At 45.1% G+C, this 24,942-nt stretch overlaps 1 protein-coding gene across 13 annotated transcripts in view; it reads left to right on the forward strand.

Annotated features, from left to right (window-relative positions):
* RPS6KB1 (ribosomal protein S6 kinase B1) overlaps nucleotides 1–24,942 on the forward strand; it is a 222,813-nt gene that overhangs the window by 74,068 nt on the left and 123,803 nt on the right. The window contains exon 16 of one of the 13 annotated variants that reach the window (XM_070059932.1): nucleotides 9,886–9,985. The exons of the other annotated variants lie outside the window; for them this stretch is intronic. Within the exon in view, the coding sequence (XP_069916033.1) occupies nucleotides 9,886–9,940 (55 nt within the window). The 3' untranslated portion in view covers nucleotides 9,941–9,985. Of the gene's footprint in view, nucleotides 1–9,885; nucleotides 9,986–24,942 lie in introns of those variants that run through there. 13 annotated transcript variants of the gene reach the window in all.

Genomic DNA, 24,942 nt, shown 5'->3' on the forward strand with positions numbered 1-24,942 from the left:
GGCCCCAAGGACTTGAGCAGTCTTCTACTGCTTTCCCATGTGCATTAGTAGGAAGCTGGATCAGAAGTGGAACAACCGGGACTCAAACTGGTACCCATATGAGATGGCGGCACTGCATGCCGCAGCTTTACCCACTCCGCCACAGTGCTGGCCCCTTTGATGCTTTTTGAAAAAGGTTTTTTATCTTCTTACTGAGGTGGTTTTTTTTGTTTGTTTGTTTGTTTTTTGACAAGCAGAGTTAGAGAGAGAGAGAGAAAGGTCTTCTTTGTCCGTTGGTTCACCCCCCAAATGGCTGGTACACCTGGCGCACTGCGCCAATCTGAAGCCAGGAATCAGGTGCTTCCTCTTGGTCTCCCATGCGGGTGCAGGGCCCAAGGACCTGGGCCATACTCCACTATCTTCCCGGGCCACATCAAAGAGCTGGACTGGAAGAGGAGCAACCGGGACAAAATCTGGGCCCTAACCGGGACTAGAACCCGGGGTGCTGGCGCCGCAGGTGGAGGATTAGCCAAGTGAGCCATGGCGCTGGCCTTCTTACTGAGTTGTAAGAGTTCTCTGTGTTTTAGATACCCCAGTCCCATATCAGATGTATGATATGTAAATATTTTCTTCCATTTTCTGAGTTGTCTTTTTACCTTCTTCATAGTATTTTTAAAATCTGTTTATATTTATTTGTTAGGCAAAGTGACAGGAAGCAAGAGGGAGGGAAGGAAAAAGATCTTCCATGTACTGGTTCACTCCCCAAATGCCCCCAACAGCTGCCAGGCCAGGGTGAATCCATTAGCCAGGAACTCCATCTGGGTCTCCCACATGGGAGACAGGAGCCCAAGTATGTGAGCCAAAACCTGCTGCCTCCCAGGTGTACATTAGCAGAGAGCTGGATTGGAAGTAGAGGTGCAGGCTGCAAATTGGCACTCTCATATGGGATGTGGGATCTTAAGCAGCAGCTTAAACCACTGAGCCACGGTGCCCATCCTGGTATTTCTTGAAGGACTAAAAATTTTAGTTTTCATCAAGTCCAGTTTATTGTTTTCTTTGACCACTGTGTTTCTGATGTTGTATCTAAGAAACTGTTCTTAACCCAAGATGTTTTTATGTTTTTTTTCTCCTAAGACTTATTAGCATTAGCTCTTACATTTGAGCAGAGTATGAAGTACAAATTCAGATTATTATTATTTTTTTAAAGGATTTTATTTATTTATTTGAGAGGTAGAGTTACACACAAACTCCCCAAATAGCTGCAATGTCCAGAGCTGGGCCAATCCTAAGGCAGGAGCCAGGTGTTTCTTCAGGTCTCCCACATGGTTGTAGGGGCCCAAGGACGTGGGCCATCTTCTACTGCTTTGCCAGGCCATAGCAGAGAGCTGGATTGTAAGTGGAGCAATTGGGACTTGAACCGTCACCCATATGGGATGCTGGCACTGCAGGCAGAGACTTAACCTACTATGCCATAGCATCAGCCCCAGATAATTATTATTTTTCAATCCAGTTTCCCTAGCACCATTTAATGAAGGACTCTCCTTATCCCACTGAATTTTCTTGGCATCTTTGTCAAAAATCAGTTGACGGTAAATGTAAAAGTTTATTTCTGGACTCTATTTCTTCTCCATTGATCTCTATATATTTTCTTTTTTTTTCTAAAGATTTATTTATTTATTCAAAGTCAGGGTTACGCTGAGAGAGAGAGAGAGAAAGAGAGAGAGGTCTTCCATCTGATGGTTCACTCCCCAATTGGCCGCAACAGCTGGAGCTGTACCCATCCAAAGCCAGGAGCCAGGAGCTCCCTCCATGTCTCCCATGTGGGTGCAGGGGCCCAAGGATTTGGGCCATCTTATATTGCTTTCCCAGGTCATAGCAGAGAGCTGGATTGGAAGAGGAGCAGCCGGAACTAGAACCGGCGCCCATATGGGATGCCGGTGCTTCAGGCAAGGCGCCAACCTGCTGCACCACAGGGCTGGCCCCTCTATATATTTTCTTATTCCAGTACCACACTATCGTGATTGCTGTAGCTTTGTAGTAAGTTTTGTTTTTCTCCTTTGTTCTCCTTCAAGATTGTTTTGGGACCCTTGCATTTCTTTCATTCTTTTTCTGCTGAGAGTGTGTGTATGTGCGTGTGTGCGTACATGTTTAATATTCATCCATTGCCGGCGCCGCGGCTCACTAGGCTAATACTCCGCCTAGCAGCGCCGGCACACTGGGTTCTAGTCCCAGTCGGGGCGCCGGATTCTGTCCCGGTTGCCCCTCTTCCAGGCCAGCTCTCTGCTGTGGCCAGGGAGTGCAGTGGAGGATGGCCCAGGTGCTTGGGCCCTGCACCCCATGGGGGACCAGGAAAAGCACCTGGCTCCTGGCTCCTGCCATCGGATCAGCGCGGTGCGCCGGCCGCGGCGGCCATTGGAGGGTAAACCAACGGCAAAGGAAGACCTTTCTCTCTATCTCTCTCTCTCACTGTCCACTCTGCCTGTCAAAAAAAAAAAAAAAAAAAATTTCATCCATTAATTTATAACTCCTCTTTTAAAAATAAAATTAGAAATCTACTTTTAATACTTTGGGGTAGATTTAGGGTGTACACTGGGAAGAGGTAACTCCCTCACCCCTGGGAGTGGCCCCCGGGGGGAAAAGAGCCACCTAAGGGGAGGGAACCACAAAAGGTACCCCTCTGAAGACTGCCCTGGGTGTGAGGACCCGGGAGCACTCCTGCAGGGGACAGCTGGTCACGAAGTCACCGAGCTACTTGGAGTCCTCCCTTTTTCTGCTTATGCTGCATTGTCGGGTGAGCACCTTCCCCTAACCGAATTGCTCTGCTTTTTGGTGAGCTCCTGGCTGGTGAGTTCCTGCCTGTTTCCAGCTCCTAGCACTATTCATGGCTAAGGATCAGCCAGATCACACAGTGAGAGTCTGTCCAGGTTCTTGGCAGGTTTAAGTGAGTGTTTTATGAATCCATTTTTCTCTCCTTTGTGTACCCATGGTACTTTTTTTTTTTTTTAGTTTTTTTTCAGTGGTTTTCCTGGATTCCCTTGCATTTCATATGAATTTTAGGATAAGCTAGATCATTTCTACAAGAAAGGAAATAGAGGTTGGTATGACTGTATAGATCAACTTGGAAATTATTCCCATATTAACAATGTTAAGTCTTCTGGTCCATAAACATGTCTTTCCATTGATTTAGGTCTTCTTTAATTTCTTTTAACAGTGTTTTGTAGTTTTCAATGTACAAGTCACACTTCCTTTGCGAAACTTCTTCCTGAGCGTTTTATCCTTTTAATACTGTTGTAATTGGAGTAATTTCTTGATTTCATTGCCAGGCTGTTCATTGCCAGTGTGTAGACATGCAACTGTTCTTTGTTTACTGATCTTATATCCCGCAGTGTTGCTGTCCTTGTTTATCATTTGGAATGTAACTTTATATGGATTTCTTAGGATATTCTCTACCTAAGATCATATCCTATGTGAATAGATAGTTTTACTCTCAGCATAATCTTTAAATACTATTTTATGGGTTGGGTGTTTGGCCTAGTAATTAAGATGCCACTTGGGATGTCAGCATCCTATATGGGCATGCCTGAGTTTGAGTCCTGGCTCTATCACCGATTCCTGATTCCTGCTAATGCACCCTGGGAGGCAGCAGGTGATGGTTTAAGTATTTGAATCCTGCCACCTACACAGGAGACCTAAGTTCCTCGCTCCCAGCTTCAGCTAAGCCCAGTTCCAGCCACTGTGGGTGGGCATTTTGGAAGTGAGCCAGCGAATGGGAACTTTCATTTTGTCTCTCTGCCTCTCTCTTTTCTATCTCTGCCTCCCTAGATACATACATACATACATAATTTAAAAATATAATGTGTTAAATTTAAAAAAATTATTCTGCCTGGAGGTTATATACATTGCTTCTGCTCCCAACTTTTTAGGGGGAAAAATCCTGTTTTACACTCTAGAAAAAATTCAGTCCACTGTTTATTTGAAACTGATTTCAAAGGCTTTGGGCAGACATACTACTAATAATATTGCTTTGGAATCAGTTTCTCATGTGGAATTGGAATAAAAACTGGTGAACTATTTCTATTGTCATCTTGCTAAAGAAAAAATCTCAAGGACACACAGTAAAGGGATTTATGGAAAGGATCTTGGGGAACTCCTGAAATTAGCAGCAGAACCAGAGAATGAAGCTTGGAAAACAAGCAGCAGTGAAGTGGGGCAGGCCGTGGAAAACGGAGCGGAGGGCCACGCCACAGGAACCATCTGGAGAGGGCTTGCTACCTCACTGTCTGGACAGCTGCCACTGCCGTCAGCACTGTCCTCCAACTGCCCTTGTGTCACTGTGTCCCTCACTCAGGATTAAGGTTCCAAGTGAGAGAAACTGATTGGCCAAGCTCAGACCATCTTGCTGTACATCTGTTGCCTGGTGTAGAGGAAATGGTGGAATATCTGACCTCACAGGTTTTCAGAGTGGGAAGCTGGGGCTGGACTCTCACCAAGGCATATACAGCAGAGGAGCTTCCCCAGTTAGGGAGGTGATGCCGATAGTAAAGGAACAACAACGACAAAAATCACAACTGTCACTGTAGTTCATGATTATTCAAAGTTAAGACAGACATACTCTAGGTGTTCTTTATTACAAATCATTATTGTGTTCACAAGCCTACATTTATAGTTAAACCTGCTTTTCTGATTTTATATGTATAATTGTAAATAACATAATAAGCAGACATATAATCTCAAAGTTACTACATAATACTTATTTAGATAAAAAATTCCTATCATTGTGTACATATGGTTTTATTCCTGATTCTAAAACATTTTATCTACTTTGCCTGTAACAATTCTTTAGAGAAATAGTCTAGCTATCAATTAATAACATAAAGGAAAAAACTTACTAAATATTGAAGCTAATTGATTATAAGAGGCCACTAATACTGCTAAAAATACAGCATGACCCTCAAACCACTTGAATTAGTAAGCTTCAGGAGTGAGATATGCTACAGCAAGAGTTAGTTAAATAAGCCACTTCTTAATGATGAGTCAGTTGTCATTGCGCCATTTTGGTATAGAAGTTGCATTCTCTAAGTCCAGTTTCAGGAGCTTAACTATTAGTTTGCTAGGAGCGGTTCAAGAAAAAAAAAATTTAAAAAAAAAGAGCTAAAGCCTTCCCTGAATTTGTATCACATGCATGTGTGGCACCACTCCTAGTTGCGTGTATTTCCCACATGTTGTACCACAGCATTACTGACAGGTGTTGGGATGTGTGGTGTGTATATACACGTGCACTCTTCTGTACAAATGTCATCTCTTCTCTCTTACTGCTTGAGTAGTAACTGTATTTTTTGTGTGTCTTTGGTGCTCTGCCATCAGGGCCCTGCTGCCAAGGGAGGCAGTGCCATTCCCAGAATGGGATAGTATATCCACCAATCCAAAGCCCACGTCCCCAGCTCCCTCCTGGAGTTCCTAGCTGTCGGCCTCAACCCAGGACCAAATCATGCCCCCCCGCCACCCCAGGTACCTGGCACCCCAGAGCCCACTGAAGTTACTCAAACGGGCCAACCCTGAGCCTGTTTACCTGCCTCATCCATTCCTTCCCATGGAAGCCGTGATAAAACTCCTGTTACATTTCCCCTCATTTTTTTTAATTTTTAAAGATTTTAAATTTTTTTTTTTTTTTTGAGAAATAGAGTTACAGACAGAGAGAGAGAGATAGAGAGAGACATCTTCCATCCATTGGTTCACTCCCCAAATGGCCACAGTGGCTGGAGCTGGGCCAAGCCAAAGCCAGGAGCCAGGAGCTTCTTCCAGGTCTCCCACGTGGGTGTAGGGAGCCAATCACTCAGACCATCTGCCACTGCTTTCCTAAGCCATTAGCAGGCAGCTGGACAGCTGGATCAGAAGTGGAGCAGCTGGGACATGAAACAGCACCCATATTGGATGCCTGCTTAACCTACCATGCCACAGGGCTGGCCCCTCCTCTCAGTCCTTCTCCCTACTGACTAACCTCAGTCTCTCTCTGTGAGCCCTACATGGCATATCTCCAGTTTGCAGGTATTTGTTAGTAAAAAAATCTTCTTTCTTCAGAACAGTGCTCTGCATGTCTACTTATTTTTTTTAAAAAGATTTATTTATTTGAAAGTCAGAGTTACACAGAAAGAGAAGGAGAGGCAGAGGCAGAGGCAGAGAGAGAGAGAGAGAGAGAGAGGTCTTCCATATGCAGGTTCACTCCCCAGTTGGCCGCAATGGCTGGAGCTGCACCGATCCGAAGCCAGGAGCCAGAAGCTTCTTCCAGGTCTCCCAGGTGGGTGCAGGGGCCCAAGGACTTGGGCCATTTTCTACTGCTTTCCCAGGCCATAGCAGAGAGCTACATCAGAAGTAGAGTAGCCAGGACTTGAACCGACTCTCATATGGGATGCCAGCACTGCAGGTGGCTGCTTTACCTGCTATGCCACAGTGCCAGCCCCTGGCATAGTGTTTAAGAAGCTGCTTGAAACACCTGCTTGAAACACATGGATTTGAATTCTGGTTTAGCTCCCAATTCCAGTTTCCTCCCAGTGCACACCCTGGGAGGCACTGGTGATGGCTCAAGAACTTGGGTTCCTGCCACCCACATAAGAGACTTGGATTGAGTCCCTGGCTCCTAGCTTTGGTCTGGCTCAACCCTAGTCATTGTGGACATTTGGGGAGTAAACCAATCGATGGGAGCTCTGTTTCTCAAAAAAAATAATAATAAGAAGAAATTAAATTTTTTTTTTTTTGACAGGCAGAGTGGACAGTGAGAGAGAGAGAGACAGAGAGAAAGGTCTTCCTTTGCCGTTGGTTCACCCTCCAATGGCCGCCGCGGCCGGCGCGCTGCAGCCGGCGCACCGCGCTGATCCGATGGCAGGAGCCAGGAGCCAGGTGCTTTTTCCTGGTCTCCCATGGGGTGCAGGGCCCAAGCACTTGGGCCATCCTCCACTGCACTCCCTGGCCACAGCAGAGGGCTGGCCTGGAAGAGGGGCAACCGGGACAGAATCCGGCGCCCCGACCGGGACTAGAACCCGGTGTGCCGGCGCCGCTAGGCAGAGGATTAGCCTAGTGAGCCGCGGCGCCGGCCAGAAGAAATTAAATTTTAAAGAAAGAACAAGTCCCAGGTATGAGGGTACTTCAAAAAGTTTATAGAAAAATGAAATTGAAATATTACTTTGGTGCAAAAAATTGTTGAAATCCTTGCATAGTGTTTTTTTTTTTTTTTTTCAGGCAGAATTAGACAGTGAGAGAGAGAGAGAGAAAGGTCTTCTTTCCGTTGGTTCACCCCACAAATGGCTGCTATGACTGGCGTGCTGTGGCCAGTATGCCGCGCCTATCCGAAGTCAGGAGCCAGGTGCTTCCTCCTGGTCTCCCATGCGGGTGCAGGTCCCAGGCACTTGGGCCATCCTCCACTGCATTCCCGGGCCATAGCAGAGAGCTGGACTGGAAGAGGAGCAACTGGGACAGAATCCGGGCCCCAACTGGGACTAGAACCCGGGTGCTGGTGCCGCAGGAGGAGGATTAGCCTAGTGAGCCACGGTGCCAGCCCATAGTTTTTCATAATATGCATTTTCCATGAACTCTTTGAACTCATATGAAGAGTGAGCATTGAATAACTCCTGTTACAGGGCTATTATGTTGAATCTTTTCTTCTTTTCCCCCAAAACTAACATGATGCAGTCTGCAGCGAAGACTGAAATAATTAGAAGAGATATCTGAATCAGGAAAAAGTGAATAAGAGTTAATGTATGCTTTAGATTCCCATTAGACTAATTAAGCATTCCTTCTAGGAGCTGAGGCCCAGGGGACTTTTTGGAGTAGTAGCCCTGCATTCTGCAGAACAGAACCATGTACCTCTCATATAACCAAAGTGCTCCACAGAATAAGAATTGAGATAGGGTTGATGGTGGTTATGGTTAGAGCTATTGTCCCCTTGATATTTTGTGTTTGCAGCCTATGAATTTTCACAACTTCTACAAACCCTAGTTTCTCAAGATTTCTCATTAGAAACCTCAAGAATTACAATATTTAACCTTTCAGCGGCCGGTATCTTCCATCATGTCTTTTTTTTTTTTTTTTTTAAGACTTATTTATTTGAAAGCAGAGTTAGAGAAGCAGAGGTAGAGAAAGAGAGAGAGAGAAGTGTGTTCTATCCACTGGTTCACTCCCAAAGGCTGCAGTGGTCAGAGCTTAGCCAATCTGAACCCAGGGACCAGGAGCTTCTTTCAGGTCTCCCATGTGGGTGCAGGGTCCTAAGCACTTGGGTCATCTCCTGCTTTTCCAGGCCACAGCAGAGAGCTGGATCAGAAGTGGTGCAGCTGGAACTCAAACCAGGACCCATATGGGATGCTGGCACTTCAAGTGACAGCTTTGCCTGCTATGCCACAGTGCCAGCCCCTTCCATCAGTGTCTGTAAATATTGGCTAACGTTTCATCCTGAAAGATAATCTTATTGGGATATAGTTCTAGTTTGACACTTTCCTTTTAGACTTTAAGATATTACCCCTATAAAGTTAATTGAAAATGGATCTTAGTGGAGAATGGGACTGGGAATGGGAGAGGGAAAAGGAGGAGGGGTGGGCGTGTGGGTGGGAGGGGGAGTATGGTGGGAAGAATCACTATATTCCTAAAGTTATACTTATGAAATGCATGAAGTTTGTATTTCTTAAATAAAAGGTTTCTTTGGTAAAAAAAAAAAAAAGATATTATCCCCTGGGGTGGGCATTATGGCACAATGGGTTAAGCTCTTTATCCCTCAGCAGGGTGCTGGTTCTAGTCCCAACTACTCCACTTCTGATCCAGTTCCCTGCTGTTGTACACCCTGGGAGCTGGCAGGTAATCGCTCAAGTATTTGAGTCCCTGCCCAACATGTGGGAGACCCAAATGGAGTTCTGGGCACCTGCCTTTGACCCAGCCTGGCCTATGTTGTTGGAGTTAACCAGCAGATGGAAGTTCTCTGTCCCCCGTCCCCGCTCTCTATCACTTTTCCATTGTTACTATTGAGAAACCTGCTGTCATTTTCATTTGTTCCTTTGTAGGTAAGCATTTTTCTTTAGCTGTTTGAGGATCTTTTTCTTGTGTTTGGTTTTCTGTAGTTTGTAATATAGTATTTTTTTTAAGATTTATTTTATTTATTTGAAAGAGTTACAGAGAGAGACAGAGAAAGGCCTTCCATTTGCTGGTTCATTCCCCCAAATGGCTGCAACAGCTGGGGCTGGGCCAGTCCAAAGCCAGGAGCCAGGAACTTCATCTCCCCCACTGGTGCAGCGGCTCAAGGACTTGGGCCATCTTCTGCTGTTTTCTCAGATGCATTAACAGGGAGCTGGATCAGAAGTGGAGCAGCTGGGGCTCGAACTGGTGCCCATAGAGAATGGTGGCGTTGCAGGAGGTGGCTTAACCCATTGTGCCACAATGCCAGCCCCTATTACATGTCTGATGGAGATACTTTTTTTTTTTTTTTTTTAAAGATTTATTTATTTATTTGAGTGGCAGAGTTATACAGACAGAGCTCTTCCATTTGCTGGTTCACTCCCCAAAGGACTGCAACAATCAGGGATAGGCCAGGCTGGTGTCAGGAACCAGGAGCTTCTTCCAGGTTTCTCACATGGGTGCAGGGACTCAAGCAACTGGGCCATCCTCCACTGCCATCCCAAGGCACACTAGCAGGGAACTGGGTCAGAAGTGGAGCAGCCAGGACTTGAACTGGTGCCCATATCAGATGCTGGCGCTGCAGGCTGTGGCTTTAACCTGCTGAGCCACAGCGCCAGCCCCAGTGTAGATACATTTTTATTTACCTGGATTGAGATTCACTAGGTTTCTTCAAACTAAGAATTTGAGACTTAGGAATTTTGGGGAGTTCTCAGTCGTAACATTTCCCCTGTTCCCTCTTGTGTTGAAAACCAGTGTGTCTTCTCTGCTTTCACATCACAAATCAGCATGGAGACCTCAGCCATCCTGAAAGGTTTGAGGATTTCTCCGCCATAGCAAGCAGGCCTTCAGTTAAGAAGCAGTAAAAACCAGCCAGGTGTCCTCTGATTCAGCTCAGTCCTGATACTGTCTGCTTGGAGAGAGCATTCGGTTGAGGGCTCAGGCTGCAAGACTGTTCCTTCCCCAGGCACCTGTCACAGCTCCAGGTTTGTTTTGTTTGTTTTTTTTTTTTTTTAGCCTGTGCTTCCTGCCTACCCTGGCTATAAATCAAGGTTTCTGCAGTCCCCTCCTCCAGTTCAATTTATTTGCTTGAGCAGCTCAAAGAGCTTGGGGAAATCCATATCCTGGTTCATTTTAACAGATACTTCAAAGGATACAAATGAAGGGATATACAGAGAGAGCAATGGGAGAAGGCATGGAACTTCCATGCCTGCTGCAGGCACGGCATCCTCCAAGAACTTCCGTATGGAATGCCATGCTAGTATAACCGGTGTCGTCTTAACCTTCTACACCACGTTGTCGGCCCCTAAAACCTGGTAATTTAAACTAGGGCGTGGAGAAGACATAATTGTGGGGCATGGAACTTTCCTTGGGAAACAGCGGAGGAATCCAAATGGGTAAAGAACAACAGGAAGGAAGCCAGTGGGGGTTAGGGGGACAGAAAAAGGAAGCAGAAAATAGGAAATGGATTCTAACCCACAGTGGGAGGACCACTAAACAAGCCGCTAAATTTTCCTAGGGGCCCTAGGATCAGAAATCCACCAAGAATCATCTGCTGCTTCTATTTGGTTATCAGAGGTTACCAATGTCTGGCTTTAGGGAATTTGGGAAGCTGAAAACCTTGGCCTCTACCAGGGTGGGGTCACTGTTCCATTCTAGCTGGTCCAGAATAGCCAGTCGAACTTCTTGCCTTCGAACAGTCTACGCCATGTCTTGCTAGGAGAGAGGTAAAAAGCTATTAAGAAAGGAATCATTGAGACTTCTTTGTTTAGAGGACACAAGCACCTGTTTTCTCACTTTCTCTTCTGTTATGAAAAATTGGAAGAGAAATTTAATTAAAAAAAGTCCACAGAACCTTACATTTATAGTGATTTTCTATATGCATTGTAACCCCTCAAATGTGTGCTAGCAATCACCAAAGTTTCTCTTGTAAACATTTTAATAACACCTCAGTCACCTAAAGATGTGGGTACACACATCATGTTATTAGAGCTTTATAGCAACTCTCTTAGGTAAGGCAGTTATTACTGGGTCATTGTACAGACTTGGAGTTCCTTCAATTTGACATTTCAATCCTGACATATAGTGGGGGCTCAATAAATAGTTGTTGGATTAATGATGCCATTAAATGTGATTGGATTTATGAGATTTTTGTTTTTTATTTTTTGTGGTTTTTCGAAAAATGGATTTTCTTTTGACCTCTGATGTAGTTTTGCTCTTTTTTTTTTTTTCTTTTTGAATAGGAAGAAATCTCTTTACAATGATTTAAAATTTTTGTTTGGAAAACTGAGCTAGAATTGGTCCCTGGAGTAGTTTTTCTTACCCCTACAGTGATGATGTTAAGTTATCATGTGCTATAATTAAGGATTTGATGTCACTTGGCACACCCACATCCTGGCTGCAGTTCCAGTTCCAGCTTCCTGTTTTTGCTCACCCTGGGAGCCAGCAGTGAATTCTTCAAGTACTTCGGTCTCTTCCACCCACCTGGAAGATCCAGAATGAGAGTGAATAGACAGATGAAAGATCTCTCTCATCTGTCTCTCTTCCTTTCAAATACATCAAAAATTAATAAACAATTTATAATTAATAACTTAATTGACTACATATTTTAGGCATAATAGGATAATATATATTTTTGATAGATGTATTTATTTGTTTGAAAGGGGGAGTGACAGGGAGGAAGAGACAGATTTTCCACTCAGATTTTCCAGATTTTTCACTCCTCAAATGACCACAATATCCAAGTCTGGGCCAGGCTGAAGACAGGAGCCAGGATCTCCATGTATGTCTCCCATGTGGGTAGCAAGGGGCCAAGCACTTCAGCCATCTTCCACTGCTGTTCCAGACCCAGTGGCAGGAAGTGGGATCATAAGCAGAGCAATGGGACTTGAACCAGCGCTTCAGTATGGGATGTCAGCATCATAAGCAGCAGCTAACCTCCTCTACCACAATGCCTACCCCAATATGATAATATTACAATGAAAAAGTTATTTTACAGGTTTGAAGAGAAAAAAAATGCTTCAGTTTGTTAAATTAAAATTTAAACCACATCAATAACTTCATTGCTTCAGGATAAATTTAACATATAAAGTTCAAAAGTGAACTGTAGGCCGGCGCCGTGGCTTAATAGGCTAATCCTCCGCCTGCGGTGCAGGCACGCCAGGTTCTAGTCCTGGTCGGGGTGCCGGATTCTGTCCCGGTCGCTCCTATTCCTGTCCAGCTCTCTGCTGTGGCCCGGGAGTGCAGTGGAGGATAGCCCAAGTCCCTGGGCCCTGCACCCGCATGGGAGACCAGGGGAAGCACCTGGCTCCTTGCTTCGCTTCAGTGCGGTGCGCCGGCCGCAGCGTGCTGGCCACAGTGGCCATTGGGGGGTGAACCAACGGAAAAGGAAGACCTTCCTCTCTGTCTGTCTCTCTCACTGTCCACTCTGCCTGTCAAAAAATAAAAAAAAATGAAAAAAGTGAACTGTAGTGGGATTAGCCATATTCTTCAGCATTTTCTGAGTGATACTTGAAGCTAGTATCAGTAGGAAAATGAAGACATCATTAATTGCAGCAGTGCTGTGATTAATACTGTCTAGACACACATGAGGGCGCTCTAATCATCCAGAAACTAGGAGTGCATAAGCATTTGTTGGTAGAATGAGGCTTTGAAGAAGTCAGAACCAGTACATAGTACACTGTTACAGGTGGAAAAATTAAAGTCCACCTAGGTAGTGACTCTATGTACCTTATTCTTTTGGGTGAATAAATGTTCGGATTTTTAAAACATTGTATGACAAGTCATCCTTTGTCAATGAATTTATGCTGGACAGTTTTGACTCTCAACCTGGCAACTCTTTGTTTAAAATCTTTACCTAATATATAATTTATGTTCAATCTTAAATGGGTTTGGTAGTGGCATTTATAAGATATAGAAAGAAATAACTGGAATTTTTATGCATTTTTTCTCTGTGAAATGATAATTGTGTTTGACTTAGAGCTGACACTGAACTGATTTCTTTGGGCATAATGCTTAGTCTTTTCCCCATTTCTGATATACTCCTAATTTGTTGTTTTGCTTTCATAGAAATATAGAGCTGCCAGGCTGCCTTCAGATTTCCCAGAGAAAAGAGGTCCATACACCCCACAAAGTTCCTTCCTTCCTTCCTTCCTTCCTTCCTTCCTTCCTTCCATCCTTCCATCCTTCCATCCTTCCATCCTTCCATCCTTCCATTCTTCCATTCTTCCATTCTTCCATCTGTTCTTTCTTTTTTAAGATTTATTTATTTGAAAGACGGAGTTACAGAGAGATAGAAACAGTCTTCCATCCACTGGTTCACTCCGCAAATGACCACAATGGCTGGGGCTGGCCCAGGCTGACGCCAGGAGCCTGGAATTACATCCAAGTCTCCCATGTGGATGGCAGGAGTCCAAGCACTTGGGTTATCTACTGCTGCTTTCCCAGGTGTATTAGCAAGGAACTGGATTGGAAGCAGAGGAGACAGGACTGGAACTGATTCTCAAATGGGATGCTGGTGTTGCAAGCAGTAGCTCAACTTGCCACAAAGATCTTAACAGAGAAGAGTAATGATGAGAATATAGAATTTAGATGAAAAAAATTAGTATGTGGAGCCAGCACTGTGGCATAGCAGATAAAGCTGCTGCCTGCAGTGCCGGCATCCCATATGGGCGTCAGTTCAAGTCCAAGCTGCTCTACTTCCAATCCAGATCTCTGCTATGGCCTGGGAAAGCAGTAGCACCCACGTGGGAGACCAGGAAGAAGCTCTTGGCTCCTAGCTTCTAATCGGCACAACTCTGGCCATTGAGGCCATTTGGGGAGTGAACCAGCAGATGGAAGACTGACTCTCTCTCTCTCTCTCTCTCTCTCTCCCTCCTATGAGTCTGCCTCTGTGTATATCTGCCTTTCAAATAAATAAATAAATCTTTTAAAAAATTAGTATGTATATGCCAATACTTGTTTTCTATGCAAATAAAGTAGTCCCATGATGAAAGGAAGATTTGCTTGATTTGCTTGATTAGAGTCCATACAGATTGGCAAGTTCCACATTTATACATTAAAGGAATTTCTTTTTCTTAAAGTAAACTCTGAAAAACCCCCCAAGAGGTGGGCATTTGGTGCAGTGGGTAAGATGCCACTTGGGATGCCCACGGCCTGTATCTGAGTGCCTGGGTACAAGCCCCTGCTCAGCTTCTGATCCAGTTTCCTGGTAATATGCACCCTGGGTGGCAGCAGGTAACGACTTAAATACCTGGGTCCCTGCCACACATGTGGGAGACCTGGATGGAGTTCAGGGCTCAAATGACTAAAAATGCATATATACAAGTCTTTGAAACCAAGGACAAGACCAGAAAGTAATGAAGTAAAACAAAACACAGGGATCCGAATGACAAAGATCTCTTCTTTAAGGGACTAGGTGGTAGGAAAGAAAGTACATCATGAATCATATGTTCTCATTTATCTTTGTTAATGAGTTGTGTGTAAATATGTTTGAGTTCAACATATAGGTATACATTTGATTACCTTAATTTATTTGTATTTCATGAATCAGAAATTAAGTCTTTTTCTGTGCTGAAAGTACTTAACCATCACATAACAAAACACATTGGATTTTTTTTTTTTTTTTTGACAGGCAGAGTGGACAGTGAGAGAGAGAGAGACAGAGAGAAAGGTCTTCCTTTTGCTGTTGGTTCACCCTCCAATGGCGCACCGTGCTGATCCAAAGGCAGGAGCCAGGAACTTCTCCTGGTATCCCATGCGGGTGCAGGGCCCAAGCACTTGGGCCATCCTCTGCTTCACTCCCGGGCCACAGCAGAGAGCTGGCCTGGAAGAGGGGCAACCGGGACAGAATCTGGCACCCCGACTGGGACTAGAACCCGGTGTGCAGGCGCTGCAGGCGGAGGATTAGCCTATTGAGCCGCGGCGCCGGCCAACACATGGGATTTAAAAAAATTTTTATTAAAGATTTATTTAGGGGCTGGCGCTGTGGTGCAGTAGGTTAATTCCCCGCCTATGGTGCCAGCCAGCATCCCATATGGGTGCCGGTTCTGGTCCCGCCTGCCCCTCTTCCAATCCAGCAGTAGAAGATGGCTCAAGTGCTTGGGACTCTGCACCCACATGGGAGACCGGGAAGAAGCACTTGGCTCCTGGCTTTGGATCAGCGTAGCTCCAGTTGTTACGGCCATCTGGGGAGTGAACCAACAGAAGGAAGACCTTTCTGTCTCTCTCCCTCTCACTGTCTGTAACTCTACCTCTCAAATAAATAAATAAAATCTTTAAAAGAAGGATTTATTTATTTTAGGGCTGGCACTGTGGCACAGAGAGTTAAGCCATCACCTACCATGCCAAAACCCCATATGGGCACCAGTTCAAGTCCCAACTGCTCTACTTCTGATCCAGCTCCCTGCTGATGCTTCTGGGAAAGCACTGGAAAATGGCCCAAGTCCTTAGGCCATTGCACCCATGTGGGAAGTCTGGAAGAAGCTTCTGGCTCCAGGCTTTGGCCTGGCCCAGTCCAGCTATTTGCAGCTATTTGGGGAATGAACCAACAGATAGAAGATCTCTTTCTCTCTGTCACTCCTTCTGTCTCTCTGTAACTCTACCTTTCATATAAATAAGTAAATCTTCATTTAATTGAAAGTCAGAGTTATAGAGAAGGATAGACAGAGTGAGAGAGTGGTCCTCCATCTGCTGGTTTACTCTCCAAATGGCCACAATGGCAAGGGCTGAGCCAGGTCAAAGCCAGCAGCCAGGGCTCATCCGTATCTCCCACATAGGTGACAGGGGCCCAAGCACCTGGGTCACCCTCCACTGCTTTTCCCAGGCCATTAACAAAGAGCTGGATCTGATCTGGAGCAGCCAAGACTTGAACCAGCACCCTCCTAGGATGCCAGGCGCAGGCAGTGGCTTTACCTGCTACATCACAACACCAGCCCCAGATTTGTTAACTTTTGTTTGAATTGCAGAGTAATAGGGAGAGAAATAAAGATAGAAAGGTGTTCTATCCCCTGGTTCACTCCCTAAATGCTCACAACAGCTGGGGCTGGGTCAAGCTGAAGCCAGGAACCTGGAAATCCATCAGGGTCTCCCATGTGGGTGGCAGGGACCCAAGCTGTTAAGCCATCATCTGCTGCTTTTCAGGCCTATAAACAGGGAGCCCTAAGATAGCAGGGCCTCTGCCTGTCCAGTTAAGTGAGGGTCTCAACAGAAAACAGATGGTAGCCTCAGAATAATTCCAGGACATTCCATATAAATGAAATCAACATTATGTGATGTGATCTTTGTGACTGCTTCTTTCATGTAACAGTGTTTTCAAGGCTCATCTGTGTTGTGGCATGTATCAGTCCTCCCTTCCTCTTTATGGTTCTATAATATTCCACCGCATGAATATGAAACATTTTATTTATCCACTCATCAAGTGATGGACAACTGAGATTCCACTTTTTGGCTATTATGAATAATGTTGCTGTGAACATTCTTGTAGAAGTGTTTTTATGGGTGGATATCCTTGTTTCTCTTGGGAATATGCATGGGAGTACAATTGCCTGGTCACATGCTAACTCTGTTTAAACCTTTGCGATCAACACTTGTTATTATCTGTCTTTTCAACAAACTAATTCGAACCATTTTATTTTTTAAGATTTTTATTTGTCTGATGGGTGTAGAGAAAGAGACATCCTCCATCCTATGGTTCATTCCCCCAAATGCCCACAACAGCCAAGGTTGGATCAGGCTGAAACCAGAAAACAAGGACCCAGCCCAGGTCTCCCATGTAGGCAGCAGGGACCTAAGCACTTGAGCCATCGTCTGCTAACCCCAAGGGTGTGCACCAGTAGGAAACTGAATTAGAAGCAGATTCTGGACTTGAACTAAGGTACAATGATAGGGGATGTGGGCATCCCAAGTGGTGTCTGAACTGCTATGCCAGATGCCTGTCCCCATGTGTCTATTACAGCCATCCTGGTGAATGGGGAGTGGTGTCTGATTGTGGTTTGGATTTGTGTTGCCCTGGCGACTAATGATGCTGCTATGTTTGGAATGTTCGTGCTCCTCTAAATGCATGTTGGAAACTGACACCCAGTGTGATGGCATTAAGAAGTGAGGCCTTCAGGAGGTGATGAGGTCAGGAGGGCGCCATCCTTGAGAATGGGATTAATGCCCTTATAAAGAGCTTCGCACGGCACTCTTCCCTGTCTTGCCCTTCCCCTTTCCGCTATGTGGGGATGCCACTTGAAGACACTGTCACTGAAACAGGCCTGACAGACACAGTCTGCTGCTGCCTTGCTCGGCTGTCCCGGCCTCCGGGACTGTGAGAAGTACGTTTCTGCTGCCTGTAAATTACCCGGTCTCAGCTGTTTTGTGATAGCTGCACCAACAGCTTAAGACAGAAGCTGTGTGTATTTTCCAGCACGTGTTGGTCATTTGTATGTCTCCTTTAGAGAAATGTCTTTTCAAATTGTCTGCCTATTTTTAAATTGGGCTATGTCTCTTTTTATTAACAACTTGCAAGAGATCTTTATATATTCTAGATACAAGTCCATTGTCAGGCATGATTTGCAAATATTTGTTCCCATTTGATGGCTTGTCTTTCACCTTCTTAATGCTATTCTTTGATGCACAGAAGTTTTAATTTTGATCAAGTCTGATTTACCTAGTTTTTCCTTTGTCTCTTGTGCTTTTGGCATCATCTCCAAGAAGACTTTGCCTAACCCATGACCACAATGACATAATCCTGTTTTTAAATGAGTTTTAATAGTTTTAGCTCTTACATTTAGATCTATGACCCTTTTGTGCTACTTTTTTTTTTTTTTAAAAAAGATTTGTTTATTTATTTGACAGGGCAACAGGGGGAGGGTGAGATAGAGATCTTTCGTCTGTTGGTTCACTTCTCAAATGGCTACAACAGCAGGGTGTAGGTCAGGCTGAAGCTAGGCACCAGGAACTCTCTCCAAGTCTCCCATATGGATGGCAGAGGCCCAAGCACTTGGGCCATTTCCACTAATTTCCTAGGCATGTTAGCAGGAAGCTGAATCAGAATTGGAATAGCCTTGATTTGAACAGTCACTCTGATTTGGGATGCCAGTACTGTAAATGTAGCTTAACCTGTTGCATCACAATACCAGTCCCCTGATTTAATTTTTAAAAGATTCATTTATTTGAGAGGTGGAGTTACAGAGACAGAAAGAAAGAGAAAGAGAGAGAGAGATCTTGCATATGCTGGTTCCCTTACCAAATGGTCACTGTTGGAGCTGGGCCAGTCCAGTCCAAAGGTAGGAGCCAGGAGCTTTTTCTGAGTTTCCCACATGGGTGCAGGGGCCCAAGCACTTGGGCCATCTGCTGCTTTCTCCAGATGCATTAGCAGGGAGTTGGATCCTAAGTGGAGTAGCCAGGACTTGAACCAGCACCCATATGGAATGTGGCTTAACCTGCTACGCCGCAGCACCAGCCCTCCCTCCCCCCTTTAATTTTATACATAGGAATTTTATGGATTAGCATTGTGGCATAGTGGGTTAAGCTGCCACCTGCAGTGCCAGTATCCCATATAGGCACCAGTTTGTGTCCCAGCTGCTCCACTTCTGATCCAACTCCCCACTAATGAGCCTGGGAAGGCAGCTATGGATTGCTCTGGTGCTTGGGTCCCTGCACCCATGTGGGAGGCCTAGAGAAAGCTCCTGGCTCCTGGCTTCAGCCTGGCCCAGCCCCAGCGGTGGAGGCCATTTGAGGAGTGAACCAGCAGATGAAGGATCTCTCTGTGTCTTCCCTTATCTCTAAATCTCTGCCTTTCAAATAAATAAATAAGTCTTAAAAAAAAAGATAGGCCGGTGCCGCAGCTCACTAGGCTAATACTCCGCCTTGCGGCGCTGGCACGCTGGGTTCTAGTCCCAGTCGGGGCACCGGATTCTGTCCCAGTTGCCCCTCTTCCAGGCCAGCTCTCTGCTGTGGCCAGGGAGTGCAGTGGAGGATGGCCCAAGTGCTTGGGCCCTGCACCCCATGAGAGACCAGGATAAGTACCTGGCTCCTGCCATCAGATCAGCGCGGTGCGCTGGCTGCAGCGCGCTGGCCGTGGCGGCCATTGGAGGGTGAACCAACGGCAAAAAGGAAGACCTTTCTCTCTGTCTCTCTCTCTCTCTCTCTCACTGTCCACTCTACCTGTCAAAAAAAAAAAAAAAAAAGATAATATGAAACATGTTGTATTAATTTTTATGATTCCTTGCTTAAACTGGTTAACCAACTTTTGGTGTCAGTGAGGTTAGATGAGATAGCTTCTGTTTTATTCATTATAGAACATAAAGTATAGCATTATATAAAATAGTTAAATTTTGGAAATAATCAGATAAGGGGAATGGGTAAATACACAATGAAACATCTGGATAATGAAATTTTTTTTTTTTTTTTTTTTTTTTTTTTTTTTTTTGACAGGCAGAGTGGACAGTGAGAGAGAGACAGAGAGAGAAAGGTCTTCCTTTGCCGCTGGTTCACCCTCCAATGGCCGCCGCTGCAGCCGGCGCACCGCGCTGATCCTGGCAGGAGCCAGGAGCCAGGTGCTTTTCCTGGTCTCCCATGGGGTGCAGGGCCCAAGCACCTGGGCCATCCTCCACTGCACTCCCTGGCCATAGCAGAGAGCTGGCCTGGAAGAGGGGCAACCGGGACAGAATCCGGCGCCCCAACCGGGACTAGAACCCGGTGTGCCGGCGCCGCAAGGTGGAGGATTAGCCTATTGAGCCACGGCGCCGGCTTGGATAATGAAATTTTTTGCAACTATTAAAAATGATCTAGATCTATTTATACTGGTATCAACAAGTGTCTAACATATACTAAATGAAAAAAGTAAGTTAGAAAAGAAATATGTATTATATTCTCATTGTTAAAGTCATTAAAAAACTAAATAGATATAGCCACACACAAGGGTACTTCTAAAAGTTTGTGGAGAACTGGAATTAGTGGCCACCAGTCACAATACCCCCTAAAAATTAGAAATCTATATGTAACTTTTTCATATATATTTTCCTTAATTTTTTAAAAAGATGTTAATTTATCTGAAAGAGTTACAGGGAGAGAAGGAAAGACAGAGAGAGAGAGAGAGAGATCTCCCATCTGCTGGTTCACTCCCCACATGGCTACAACAGCTAGGGATAGGCCAAGCCAAAGCCAGGAGCCAGGAGCTTCTTCTGAACCTCTCATGTGGGTGGCAGGGGCCCAGGGACTTGGGCCATCTTCTCTTGCTTTCCCAGGCACATTAGCAGGGAGCTGGATCAGAAGTGGAGCAACCAGGACTCAACTGGGGCCCATATAGGGTGCTGGCATTGCAGATGGTGACTTTACCTGGCTCGCCACAATGCTGGGCCCTCCTTACTAATTTTTTTTTAAAGATTTATTTATTTATATATTTATTTATTTGAAAATTGGAGTTACACAGAGAGAAAGGGAGGGAGAGACAGAGAGAGAGGTCTTCCATCTGCTGGTTCACTCCCCAAATGGCCGCAACCGTTGGAGCTGTGCCGATCTGAACCAGGATCTAGGAGCTTCCCCCTGGTCTCCCACATGGGTTCAGGGGCCCAAGGACGTGGGCAATCTTCCACTGCTTTCCAAGGCCATAGCAGAGAGCTAGATTGGAGGTAGAGCACCCAGGACTTGAACCGGCGCTCATATGGGATGCTGGCACTGCAGTTATTGGCTTTACCTGCTACGCCACAGCCCCAGTTCCTCTCTTTACTTTTTGAAGACCTCTCATCTGCATGGGTTTTGAAAAATTTTCTACCAAAATAAATTTTAATCCCACTTTCTGTAAACTTTGAAGTACCTTCATAATAGGTGAAATGGAAAAAAATATTGTTCTGAGTGCTTTCTGTTGCTGCTCCTGCCCTCACAACCTTTCTAAGGAGGAAAGGTCTTTACTGGCTGAACTAATTATTTAGTCACGGAGTCTCTTGGGTTGGAAGCTGGCAAACCCTATAATTGTTTTACCTGTGGACACGGAAACTCAGAGAGAAAAGACAGCAGGAGGAGGGAGGTTTGGGAATAGGTCACTCTGAGTGTGGAGGAAGAGAAAGAGAGGAAGAGCTTTCTCATGGATCAGACTCAAACAGCCATCTGCCCTTATTTTTGAAGGCATTAACTAGACTTAAGTTCCATTAAAAACATTTGCTCAAGTACTATAGCACTTGGGATTGTCTACTCTCTGTGTGTCCTTTGTATCATTGCAGTTCATAAGCCTTCTGCAAACATTTTTGATGATTTCCTGCTTATGTATCATTTTATATGTTGTAAATTAACCATAAAAATTATGAGAAATAATTCCATTTATTCTGCTATTTAACAGAATGCTCTAGTCATATAATCTGTGAAAATCAGGATCCAAACTATAGAATAGAGAGTGGGCGCTGTCAGTTTTCCTCATTTGAAGGGGCACTTCTTCCTGGATTCAAGGAATCGTAAAATTGGATGCAACTTGGGTTTTTAAAATTTTTATTTTCAGCTTATTTGAAAGGCATAGAGAGAGACAGAGATCTTCTGTTTACTGGGTTACCTCCCAAATGCCTGCAACTGCCAGGGTTGGGCCAGGCTGAGACCAGGAGTCTGAAACTCAGTTTGGATCTCCCATGTAGGTGGCAGGGACCCAAGTACTTGAACATCTTCTGCTGCCTTCCCATAGTATGTATTGGCAGAAGCCTGGATCAGAAACAGAGCCAGGACTTGAACACAGGTGCCTCATTATGGGATGCAAGTATTCCAAGTGGTGTCTTAAACACTGTACCAAAGGCCTGCCCTAGATGTAACATGTTGGACAAAGTGGTGACATAGTCTCCAGATCCTTTCCTTTCTCTGCATTGATGTAGTGCATTCCAGTGGTCATTTACATTAACTCAGGGTTCATTGCATGATCTTGGTTGAGTGGGTTCAAATCCTAGTTCTGTGATCTTGCACAAGCTAGTTTACTTATCTGGGCCTTAGTGTTGCCATCAGCAAAGTGAGGAGGTGAGACCCTCCTTTCCAGCATCATTGTAATGTTAAATAAGAAAGTATATCCAATGTCTGCAGCCATGCACTGCCATAAGCAGTGCTCAATGAATGGTAGCTAGTGGTGGTATGCAGTTATTGAATTTTCTTTTCTTCATAGTTTTGAAATGGTGTCAGAAACAATAAACAGCCATCAATTTCCCAAAAGTCACCACTAAATACAATCTGATGCAAGTCTAGTTGTAATCATGGAGTAGAATTGTAAACTTTTTTTGTTTCTTAAGAAGTTCTAGGGCCAACATTGTGATATAGCAGATAAAGCCACCACCTGAGACACTGGCATCCCATATGGGTGCCGGTTCGAGTCCCAGCTGCTCCACTTCCAATCCAGCTCCCTGCTAATGCACCTGGGAAAGCAGCAGAAGATGGTCCAAGTTCTTGGGCCCCTGCACTCACATAGGAGATCTGGAAGAAGCCCTGGCTCCTGGCTTCAATCTGGCCCAGCCCAGGCTGTTGCAGCCATTTGGGGAGTGAACCAGCAGATGGAAGACTTCTCTTTCTCTCTCCCTGCCTCTCCCTCTCTATAAATGCTCTGCATTTGAAATAAAAAATCTTTTTTAAAAATTAAGAAGTTTTAAAAGGATTCAGGGGTGGCCAACATTGTGGTACAGCAGGTTAACCTGCCACCTACAACACCATCATCCCATATGAGCGCAGGTTCAAGTCCTGGCTGTTCTACTTCCAATCTAACTGCCTGCTAGTGCACCTGGGGAGGCAGCAGAAGGTGACCCAAGTACTTGGGCCCCCACCATCCATGTAGGAGACTTAGATGGAATTCCAGGTTCCTGGCTTTGGCCTGGCCAAGCTCCAGCCATTGCATGAACCAGCGGAAGATCTCTCTTCCTTTCCTGCCCCCCACATCATTCTGCCTTTCAAATAACTAATAAAAAAAAAAAAAACTTCAAAAAAGAAAGAAGAAAAGATTCAGGGAAGTGGCAGAATGACACACGTATTTAAGTGGTGAAACAGGATTCCCTTCTCCTTGCTCCTCTACTCTGCAGTAATCAGCATTCATTGCCTCAAGCAAAGGATGATAATGGGTAAAAAGCTTTTGAGTTATAAGAACTTGGGCTTTTGAGTTTCAAAAACCCAAGGCCTAGAGGGTTTATGGTATAGAGTTCATACCATCAACATTGAATTTGGAAGAGTAGATGAAAAGCTAGTCTGGGGCCAGTGCAGTGGTGCAGTGGGTAAAGCTACTATCATCCTGTAGGGGCATCAGTTCAAGTTCTGGCTGAGCTACTACAATTCAGCTCCCTGCTAATGAGCCTGGGAAAGCAACAGAGGATGGTCCAACTTGTGGGGCCTTGCACCCACATGGGAGACCCAGATGAAGCTCCTGGCTCCTGGCTTTGGCCTGGCACAGCCCGGCCATTGTGACCATTTGGTTAGTGAACCACAGATGGAAGATCTCTCTCTCCCACTCTGTTTCTCTATAACTCTGACTTTTAAATAAATAAAACCTTTAAAGAAAAAGAAAAGACGAAGAAAAGAAAAGCTAGACTACCTACTCAACTGTAGGCTAATCCAGGGTGCAGCAGGGTGTGGACACAAAGGAAGTGTACACGTGAATGTGTGCATGGAGTGTGTAGGCAACCAACCTGCTCACCGGAGGCTCCCTCCAGCAAGGGAGCCATCACAACTGATGGGGCCCTGAAAACTGGCCCAGGAAAGGCCCCCAGTACCCAGCTGGGACCAGGCTGGAAGGAGGTGTCTTAGCACATGTCAGCCTAAATGGATGGCAGCAAGAGGCCCCAGCATCTTGTTTGCCTCTGGAATTTAGGTGCAGCACAATAAAGACAGGAAAGGGCATTCTGCATTTACTGAGGTTAGGTTTCTGCCAGTGGGCAGAATGCAGGCTCAAAATAGAAATTAAATGCAGTGACAGAAACATGAAGATGATTTCTTGCACTCCTGAGTGCAGTACTTTATTTTTATTTATTTTTAAAGATTGGTATATTTATTTGAAAAGCAGAGGTACAGAGAGAGAGACAGAGGGAGAGAGGGAAATCTTCCATCTGGCTGGTTCACTCCCCAGATGGTCACAACAGCCAGAGTTGGCCAGGTGAAGCCAGGAGCTCCTTTTGGGTCTCCCACATGGGTGGCAAGAGTCCACGTACTTGGACCATCTTCCACTGCTTTTCTCAGGCCATTAACAGGATCGGAAGTGGAGCAGCCGGGACACAAACCAGCACCGAAATGGGATGCTGGCATGGCAAGTGGTGGCTTTCACACACCATACCACACCACACCACAACACCAGCCCCCTGAGTGCAAGACTTTAAATCTATAAAGATGAAATGTGTTCCAAATGTCTTCTTAGGATGTTTTGAAATGTCACGTCCTTGTATCTGGAAGTCTAGGCTGCCTTCCCAATATCATCTCTAGCAGAAAGATGTTGTCCACAATACTGAGCAGCACGGACCAGAGAGGGACTTTCTGTTTTATCCATATATAGCCAGAGCACTGTGTAATTAAAGTAGTCATTTTACCCAACAAAAAGGCATCCTTACATTCACTAAAAGCCATGCTCTACATTGTTCGTAGCAGCACTGTTCATAATAGCCAAACTTGCTATGTGCTCATCAACAGAAGATAAATTGGGGCGCACAGTGGAGTGATACACAACATTGAGAAGGAACAAAACTGCATGCACCAGCATGGCTGCACTCCACAAACCTAAACTGAGTGGGTGAAGTCATTCCCAGAGGTACTAATGTATTATCCCATTCCTGCAAAGGATGGAAACAGATAGGAGTGATGAGATTGAAGTTGGGGTAGTGTTTACCTTGGCGA

This window comes from Oryctolagus cuniculus, chromosome 17 (assembly GCF_964237555.1).
Source record: "Oryctolagus cuniculus chromosome 17, mOryCun1.1, whole genome shotgun sequence".
Taxonomy (NCBI): Eukaryota; Metazoa; Chordata; class Mammalia; order Lagomorpha; family Leporidae; genus Oryctolagus; species Oryctolagus cuniculus.